This window comes from Aulonocara stuartgranti, assembly GCF_965226115.1.
Source record: "Aulonocara stuartgranti genome assembly, chromosome: 20".
In the NCBI taxonomy this organism is placed as follows: Eukaryota; Metazoa; Chordata; class Actinopteri; order Cichliformes; family Cichlidae; genus Aulonocara; species Aulonocara stuartgranti.
This window is the reverse complement of record NC_138956.1, coordinates 24,989,025-24,999,251: the sequence shown is the minus strand read 5'-3', so window position 1 is coordinate 24,999,251 and position 10,227 is coordinate 24,989,025. Positions and strand designations below refer to the sequence as shown.

The window sequence follows — 10,227 nt, the reverse complement described above, 5'->3', positions numbered from 1 at the left end:
TTAGAACAGCAGAAATTTGATCATCTGAGGAACGTAAAGGTTTTGGTATTTTAAATATTTTATCATGTTTTAATTTGTATGTGTGCGTGTGGCTGTTTTTCTAGGATTCACATTTTACGTGTTTTTTTTCTATCGATGCTTATCCTAATTTAAGTATTTCAAACTAACTAAATCATAGCAGCATGACAGACTGTCACAACAGTTTGCTACTTTGCTGTATATTTATAGAGGAGGAACAGTTTTATAGAAATGTTCAATCCTGCTCAAAACAAAACACAGACCTATTTTTCATTACTGAGTAGTTTATTGGTTGCTTTAATCTAATACATATTTTTCCTGAGTACAGTGGATCAGCGTTTCCCTTTAAACACTGTTGGTGAGAATAACAGCCTGAGGTTTTATTGACAAATGGCAGCCTCATTGAAAATGTATGTGATCCAAGCCTGACACAGTTGACCATAAAACTCACAGCATTGCAAAGCTGCCAGTCAGTGTGTAATCTTGCCAAAAGAAAGGAATCTTATAAGTAATAGTTGTCAGATGCATAAATATTCAGCTGTGCATCATATTAGTTTTATTTTCAGTTGTTTAAGAAAATAATTATCATGCATTCGGTTTCAGCTATTTAATGTAATGTGAAGCCTTCATGAACCCCCCCCCCCCCCCCCCCCCCCCCCCCCCAAAGATCCCTGTATCTAATCGAGGTAATCCCTTCGTATTGTGTGTGAATATTGTGCCCTTGTGGCTGAATAACATCATAAATCCCTCCTTTTTAAAATAAAAAATAAAAAATACTCTAGTCATTATTGGTGATTCTAAAACTTCATTATTGCTGTGTAATAAGCCTGTGATTTTATATCGGTCCTATTTTTTTGTGAACATGCATTTAAACTATTATACTTGGCCTAGACTACAGGCCTGTGCAGGTGTTGAAAGTAGCAGCCTATAATCATTACTTAGTTATCTAAACAATGTTGTTTTAATGTGCAGTTGCTGCGTGCGTCCTTACTTTAAAGCATCAGCATGCTAAACTTTGCTCTACATCTACAGTTCGTGTCAGTGTAATAATGTGGGAGGCAGCAGACACCCCTATACTACAGCTGATCCTGACAGCCCCCTTTACTACCAGCGGATCTTCCCTTTTCAGCAAAATAAGATACATAAGTACATTGAGGTGTTTAAAAAAATAAAGCTTTCAAATTAAACAAAGTAGCATTTTCGTAGTGCACGTGTAGCTTCACAGCCTAAAGAGCACTTGTGCTGTTCACAGTATTGAAGCGAGGCACAGCCTCCAAATAAGTCCGAGTTTGCTTTCCGTTAACCCTCACAATCCTTGCTCCAATCCCAGAGCTGTGCCCAGCATCGCCCGGACTTTGCAAATCCCCAAAGAAGCACGTACATTCAACCAGGAGCAGGGAGGTGGTGAATGCACATCAGCCCAATAGTGCAGCATGTCTCTGGGTGGGATGTGGTGGATGGACACCATGGCCTGATAGCAGCAGCGTCCGTACGGCATACTTGGTCCACCGGAGAAGAGAGGGCAGTGTGAGGGGAGCACTCCAGCTGCCCGGGCACACAAGCCTACAAACACATCCTCGGGCGGAAGAGGTGTGGATAACGGTGATGCAGAGGCTGCCAGGGAAATTTTGAGCAATGCAGACCGGGACAATACATAGGCTGTGCCACTGCAATAGTCTGGAAAGACAGAAGGAGGGTAGGCTCCTGAGGGTAGGTAGTGCTTGCTGTCCGGGTCCCGGTCGGGAGCCACATGGAGATGCACCCTGCCAAGGTACAAGTCTCCTTGTTCATAGGGGTTACGGCTCTTATTCAGAAAGTGTAGGAGAGAGCTGGGATTGAACAGGACATCATCATCCACTTTGGCCATGAAGTGAGCCTGAGGGCAGAACCTCCGGGTCCAGCCCAGCATGGACAGAGTCTTAAGGGTGAGGTTGGAGTACGTGTCCAAAAAACGCCCCTGAACCAGGTCTCCCTTCTCCCGAGCCTCTTCTATCAGCAGCTTAGCCAGTCCGGGGTCAGACGCCACACCGACCATGAAGAGGGTCATGACCCGCAGACCTCTCACCTCCACCTCCCCTCCCCAAGTGTCCCTGATGGCTTGGCGAGCCCTCTGATTGGCAGGAGCCGAAGTAACCATCATGATGAGGTAAGGCTTGGCACGTTGGCACACAAGTGGGCTAGGCATGAGCAAAAATTCCTCTGGTCTGGTAGGAGGGACGCTTTGCGGTGGGATGATCCCGATGTGCGGCTCTACCACAGTGTTCATTCCCATGGAGGTGACCCATGATTCAATGAAGTCCACGAAAAGCAGAGCCGACAGGGCTGAGCACGCTATCACCGCGCATAGAAAAGGCAGAATCCCAGGCTTGTTACCCCTCTTTCCTGCCCGGGTCTTACATACCCATAATGCGCGTCCGATCATGACCAACCTCTGCTGAAGACCGCTGTGGCCGCCACAATCCCCCCTCTTAATCCTTGGCTGTCCCTCGACTTCACAGCTAGAGGTATCTCCTTGTCATTGCGTCTCTTTTTCTTTTTCTTTTTTTAACCTTCGGGCGTCCCCCTTCGTTCCTCTTTCGGTCTCAGTTACAGTAGGGCCAGCAGTAGACTGTGTCAGTGGGAGGATGCGCCAGCTTTTAGTTTTTTTGTTGATGCAGCAGCTTGATTGGATTTTGAGAAAGTAGGGTTTGCAGCTGCGCATATGAAACGGTCGATCCCCCCCGCTACCCCAGCTCTTATGAAGCGTTTTAGATGAGATAAAGGTCGAGCTATGCGCGATAAAGACCCGTTACTCCACCCATGCTTGTTTGTCAGACTTTCCGGGGCAAAGCTGTTTCTGCTTCTTTGCTTTGAAGGTCGGCGGTTTTTAGGTCACAAAGCTACGTATTCCTTTACAGCCAGATGGCCGTACAGGCTCTGAAATGACATCCAAAGACTGTAATTCTGATCCTATTATTTAGAATCAGTCAAAGATGTGAGTCTTGGCTGCAGTCTTTTTTCAATGAAGTGGCAAAACCCCAGCGTGCGATTTACAAACTAGAAAATCCAAAGTAGTGGAAAAATATCTGAAAATGCGCTATTTTCAGATATGTATGAATTTTCCTTTGAATCAGTGTGGAGCGGCGCTGCGCTTTTCTCTTCTGCAGTCGCTCCTGTCATACGGGATGGTGCAGGGTGACACCTGGTGGTGATGCTTGGTTACGTTTCCTTCCTGTCCTTATTTGAGAGTGTATGTGTAAGCAAATTGCCTATCCCACACGCTAAAACTGCGCTTGGGGAAAAACTGAAGCAATCAAGTGGTATTTTATTTAAAGTGTAGTTCTTTTCATTACAGTTAACTACCCAGAAACGTCCTAGGTCTTAAACACCTCTATCATAATTATCATTTATCATGAATAATAAGCTTAAAGCAGGCCCGGCCCTAACCAATCTGGCGCCCTAGGCAAGATTTTAGGTGGCGCCCCCCTACATCGGCAGTGTAGTGTATGTACTCACAAGAAACCGAATAGCTTTGTCTTTGACCTTTTTTTTTTACTTAAAGAAAGCAAATTCACAATCAGAATAATTAACAAGATAAAAAAATATATGAATAAATAAATGAATACAAAAAATAAAAAAATGAATATATGAAATACAATAACACTGCTTGATGCTGCTGCAAAACTGGTGGGTTGTGCTGCTGAGGTGGAGGCAACAGGAAGACCGCTTGATGCTGCTGCATCATGGCTGGGTTGTGCTGCTGAAGTGGAGGCAGCAGCGGTAGATGTGGTAGATGGCCCAGGGGTGGGATTTAGAAACTTCAACAGTGCATCTGAAGAGAGGAGTATGTGACACCACTGAGTATTAAAGTCTAATAATAAAAACATATGATTCCAGGAATAAAATGAAATGATATAATATAAATGAAAAACCAAAGAGATATATGTATGATGTTAACTGATATGCAAATTAGATTAGATTCAATTTATTGTCATCATTACAGTGAAATGCTGAATAGCAGAATGCAAAGTAACAGTATAATATCATATGAGAATGTTATGTTATGATTATCTTTGACCGAATCACAGCAGTGCTCATATTAAAAAACAGCATTCCCTCTCATGTGATATTGCTTAATTAACATTAATGATGTGCACTTTAACAACTAGGCTTACAACTATAATATATACAGGGGTGGAAAAGTGACTATTACCTGCAGGGTAAACGTTAGCTAACCAGAAGGCAATAACAATGTAAACAAAAAACACCTGCTTAAAAGATGAACACAAATGAGGAATGGTGGGAAAGGTGGGAGTACTGTAATTACCTAACGTTACATTATTATTTTCCATAACAATTTAGCCCCCTCCACAATATTAACTGACGTTAAAACAGTTAACTAGCTATTTATTGATTAGCAATTAGCGAATCATGTAACATTAGCTTAATGCTAAAAATTTAGGTTACTATCACATTCAGACAAATAATTCCATGTAGGCTAACGTTACCTACCTCTGTCTTTTTCTCGTTTCTCCTCCTCTTCTTTTCTCTTTTTTCTTCCCTGGGCACCTGACAGTTTTGACCGTTTTGACATCTTGTGTTGACTTTTTGATGTGGTGACGTCCAAAAGGAACCATGATACGGGAAGGGAGGGAGCGCACCGTGCGGGAAGGGGGGGGCGTAATGTTGTAACAAATAATATTTCTATTAAATAAGCTTTACTTTGCATTTTAATTAACGTGGGATTATTTTTTGTATTTAGAAATAATAGTACCAACTTTTTTTTTTTTTCAACATTTGTGGCACTGGCGTGGCGCCCCCTGATGGACGGCGCCCTTAGCATTTGCCTATACGGCCTATGCCACGGGCCGGCCCTGGCTTAAAGTTATCATTTATGAAATGTTAAGTTTAAACTGTTCAATACACTCTGGAGTGTATTGAATAGAGAATCACATGAATAAAAATAAACTCACTGGCACAACTGATACAAGAATTATAAACAAGCTAAAGGAAAGATAAGATGGTTAAAACAACTTAAACAGTAACAGGCTGTCCAATACCCTGCATGTATCACTGGGTAAATCCCAGGGAAATCACCACAATATGAACAGCTGGACATAGCCAATACAGATGTCTACTGGGAGCCATAATCTTCCATATAAGGAAGATACTTCCTGCATGTTTTGCTCAGGCTACATGTCTACAAGAAAGCAGTGTTGGGTTATGGGGTTTTAAGGGAGCAAGCATGCTTAACTTCAGGTGGCAGCAGGGTGACCATAAATATTCACAAGGGCAAAAACTGAAAAAATCCAGAAAGGCAAAAGGGAAATATAAACCAAAAGACCAGAGGGGATGGTATACAGGATGTTAATGACAAAGACTGAGAGGTGTGAGACCAGAAGTGAAAAACAGCAAGTGATAAAAACATAGGAAGTATCCGAAAGACAGGCATGCAGAGTAAAATGAAAACTTACAAAGAGCTAAGGGGAATACAGACCATGTCTGCTTTACCTCTGTGCAATAAGGGATTCATAAACCTTGTAACTGCAAAGAGATAAAGCTGATAAGTCATACCGCCAGCTATAGGAAGCTATAGGAAAGAGTGGTTGAAGCTAGGTTAAGGAAAGAGATCACAATCACTGCGCGTCAGTGTGGTTTATGGTAGGAATAAAAGCTAAAATGTGATGTCTGTTTTGAAAGTGTTCATGGAGAAGTACAGCGAAGGCCTTTGTGGACCTGGAGAAAGCTTATGACAGTCTGCAAGATGGGAGAACTGTACTGTATAAGTCAGGAATGGCAGAGAAGTTTGTGTGGGTGGTGCACGGCATGCATGAAAGTAGTAATATAAAGGCACTTTTTTTAAACATAGATGATTTAATTTAGCTAGTTTAGGAGCATTTCACTTTTCTTTTGCGCTCCGAAAGACACAGGGCCTAGAGTACCACAAACAACATGTATCCCTTTAGAAATAAACTTATCTTGTGATACTTCTAAAAGCCACATATTCTTAACTAGCCACAATAACACTGTATCGACCCACCCAATGTTCCTTTAATGCAACAATCCCTATAATTATCTAGTAGCCACACACTGCAACAGTAAGACTTGATGATTAGGGGGTTACAGGTAGGGCCCCAACAGTTTCTCTGCTCCAAGACATCCGCGGTCCTTTCACATGGTAAGCATGTCTGTTATACCCAGCGCATAAATGTCTGTATGTCAGCGCTGATTATTCAAACCCTGTTTAAAATGTGACACACGTGTTGTCCAAAAACATTTCCTCTAAATTTGCAAAGTTACTGATTTAAAAAATATATTTTCGAATTTTAGTTGCATGTCAAACATATGATAGACTCTTGAGCATATTTATATAGCTAAATCCACAATGGTATAACCACGCTAAATAAAAGATGCCCAAGCACCAATGCACTCTAATGCAAGCCTCTGAACTGTATGTTGATAAGTACATGAAGCGTACCTCCACCTCTATAGCTGAAAACAGTTTGTATCCGCACTCTGAGGGTCTGCTGAATTGTTTTTAATATGGCACTTTTTGACAAACTGCAGATGATGAAATCCTATTTATTGGAAAAACTGTCCTTAAGCTACTGTTGCTCATACTTACTGAGTTCCCTAGCTACTTCTTTACTATGTCAGTAAACTTTTTGAAAAGGAAGGAAGGTGTTGTAGATTTAAAGAAACATCTTAATTGAAGCAAAGGCAAAAAATTATAATGAATTTTATGTGACTGTTCATATTAGCTTATGGGGATAGGTTAATTGGATAATCCAAATTGCCACTAGGTGTGAATGTGTGAATGAATGTGAGTGCGAATGGTTGTCTGTCTCTGTGTGTTGGCCCTGCGACAGACTGGCGACCTGTCCAGGGTGTACCCCGCCTCTCGCCCTATGTCAGCTGGGATAGGCTCCAGCACCCCCCGCGACCCTGAAAAGGAGAAGCGGAAGTGAATGGATGGATGTTCATATTAAATCCAACAACAAGTGAACATCCAAAACCGGCTCCAATCCTTTGTATTAATGATCTCCCTCCCTCCCTCCCTCCGTGTGTGTGTGTGTGTGTGTGTGTGTGTGTGTGTGTGTGTGTGCGTGTGTGTGCGTGTCTGTGTGTGTGTGTGTGCGTGCGCTCACAGATGGAAGGTCACGGCAGGAGCTTTTCTCAAACGCATCTCCAATCATTTTTTTTACAAGAAGTGTAGCTCATACAGTGGCATAAATGTATTCTTTGCGTTACTTTATAAATATGAAACTCTAAAGATTTTGAGTTCATGCACATTGTGAAACAAGAATCTAAATATTTGTAATGTTGACTCATGACTACATGACTTTAATAGACTACTTAAAAACACTAAACTCTAATTTCAGCAGTTTATTTTAAGTTTACAGAATATAACATCTGGTAAGACGATGAATTTTACTTCTCACTGTTTGTGCTATGTGCATCTATTTATCATATATGTTGCTTTGCTCTGTAAACTGTAAAATGTTTCATTGTATTCATGAAATAAACCAGACTTTCACTGTCGGCATCTTTTAGTGTTTTTCTGCTTTTGTTCACTCCAAGTTAACAAAGCCCACAGACTTCCAGAGTTAACTCGCTAACAGCGTGGAGCAGTCTCAGTGTATTTAGCTGCTTTTTCCTTAAACACAATCAACTGAGAGAAATGGCTGTAGTCATCCACTTGGGTCATTGTGAATGTTGAAGGAGATTTGTTCCATAGACACTGTATACTAGTGTTTCCTACACTTAATCCAACACTACTATGTTCTGTTTAAACCCAGATTCCTTTTATAGAATGCAGTGAAATTTGTTAAACTGTTGCTTAATGGGACAGAAGTACAAGTCACTCGTTTACTAACACATTGTAGATAAGTTTATTGCTGGACAACACAGCTAACAGCCTCACACACTCTTTAGATTTTTGAAGTATTGTGTGTAACGGTTTTAGTCTATCAAACCTTACCCTTTTCTCCCCAGTATTACAACAGTATGACTCCCAAAGTACGGCTCAGTATACGAACAAGGACTCTAAAGTCAGAACAGAAAGATACAGTTGGAAGATGAATGATTGCATTTTTTATGATGTGTAGTAAACTACACCCTCTTCTTCTTCTCTTTGTTGTTGCTCCGTGTGTGTGTGTGTGTGTGTGTGTATGCCTTAGATCTCAAATAATACATTACCCATACTTAAAAAAACTTAAAAAAAACATTTGATTTTCAACATCTGAGATTCTAAGTTTTCTTTTTTTTGAGATTCGTTTTTCTTTACCTCTCAGCTGTTGTGTTCCAAACAAACGATGTTTTCTTCATGACCAAATTGTGTGCTAACTACCTCACACCGCTGTGTCTGGGGTCCAAAAAAAAAAGTTAAAACGATATACCTTGCGGCAGTTGTGCTGAAGAAAATACTGCGTGTCTGATGGGGTGTTTTTATATAGGTGGATTTGGTTTCAGTTGGCCTCTGAGATGCAGATATAAAGAGCAGGTTGTAAAGAAAAAGGTGGAAAAACTATGGAGGTTCGGTTAGTCAGTAGGAGGTGTAATTGCCGGATAAAGGAGCAGTTTGTAAAGAAAAAAGGTGGAAACTATGGAACTACAGTTGGGATGTGTGTGCTGGGAAGCTCTTGATAAGGAAGCTGCTTTTATTGTTTTATGACTTGTTTTGCTGACTGTTGGGTCCCTACCTGTAACTCCCTGTCTAATCATCAAGTCTTACTGTTGCAGTGTGTGGCTACTAGATAATTATAGGGATTGTTGCATTAAAGGAACATTGGGGGGTCGATACAGTGTTATTGTGGCAAAAAAGTGCCTTCATATTACTACTCATGAAATAGTGGTGGGGTGTGTAGTAGGGGTGAGAGATGGGTTTAAGGTGATGGGATTACATCTGGTATCGGCTTTGAGCCCCGATGGGATCCCAATACCTGGGATGAACCATCCAAACTTACACACAGTGCACAAGAGAGGTGAAGAAGAGCATGCAGACAGGGTGGAGTGGGTGGAGACAAGTGTCAGGGGTCATTTGTAACAGACAAATAGCAGCAACACAGGAGGCAGAGCTAAAGATGCAAAGATGTTCATTGGTAGTGACCAGGAAGGAAATAAGTATTAAGAAATGAACAGCTTATGGGCTATTTCGGAATTTGTGTTCAGGAAACAAATATTGGCAAAGTGTGCTTCTTTTTTCTATTAGCACTTAACACACTGAACACCTTGATTAATTGCATGAGGCTGACCTTTATTCTAAAATGCAGTTAAATACAAATTGTAGCCCCATCCTTGCCTCAATGCGTAAAAAGATAACTAAATTATATTTACAATGAACACTTACTAACATGCATGCAGTATAGAGTTCATCTGAGATAGACAGATTGAGATAACTGCAGAAGACTAATGGGACAGAATATACAAATCTGTTGTGGTGGGCGTGTTTTTTGGCGCAGCGGCAGGGGAGGCCAACACAGTAATCGCCATCAGTAATCACACCTCACCTGCATAAAAGGAATGAACTGGGTCCTGAGGTTGTTCTTGGTGTGTGTGGCTGACAGCTGAAAAGCTGCAGCCGAGTGTAAAAACGAGTATGTGGTCGGGTCTGCCGTGTATCTTCTACATGTGTCATTTCTCAGAAAACACTGATATATAGGCCTATACACTCAATGCCCATTCAGTTAGGTACCTCTGTTCATACCTAATCAGCCAATCACGTGATGCCAACTTAACACACTTAGGCAGGTAGACATGGCAGCACAGTCAGGCTGGCCTGGTGACATTCAAACCGAGCATCAGAATGTGGAAGAAAGCTGATTTAAGGGACTCACACCAAGAAGGTTCTGAGTTTGGCTGGGGCCTTTCTGTGTGGAGTTTATATGTTCTCTCCGTATCTGCGTGGGTTCTCATGGAGTACTCTGGTTTCTGGCAGTCTGTACACGGTGTACCCTGCTTCTCGCCCTATGCCAGCTGAGATGAGGTTCCAGCCCTTCTGCGACCCTGAATTGGATAAGTGTGAGAGAATGGATGGATGATAACTGTGGCATGGCTGCTGATTCCAGACATGCTGGCCTGAGTACTTCATGGACTGCTGATCAGTTTACAGCCATTTCCAGAGTTTAAAGAGAATGAATTTAGCCAATAGGAACTCACATAACTACCTATTACAAGGCCTCCACAGTCACCAGATCAGAGCACCTTTGGGATATGGTGGAATTACACATT

General features: G+C 41.7%; 1 protein-coding gene across 1 annotated transcript; it reads right to left on the bottom strand.

Moving 5' to 3' along the window:
• Positions 1–284: 284 nt before the first annotated feature.
• Positions 285–3,146, bottom strand: b3galt4 (UDP-Gal:betaGlcNAc beta 1,3-galactosyltransferase, polypeptide 4). The gene has a single exon (XM_082518299.1). The coding sequence runs from the start codon at positions 2,438–2,440 to the stop codon at positions 1,325–1,327; it is 1,116 nt and encodes a 371-aa protein (XP_082374425.1). The 5' UTR covers positions 2,441–3,146; the 3' UTR covers positions 285–1,324.
• Between the last annotated feature and the right edge of the window lie 7,081 nt (positions 3,147–10,227).

Coding starts and splice junctions, on each gene's coding strand:
- b3galt4 (XM_082518299.1), bottom strand. CDS start 2,440: ATGATCGGACGCGCATTATGGGTATGTAAGACCCGGGCAGGAAAGAGG.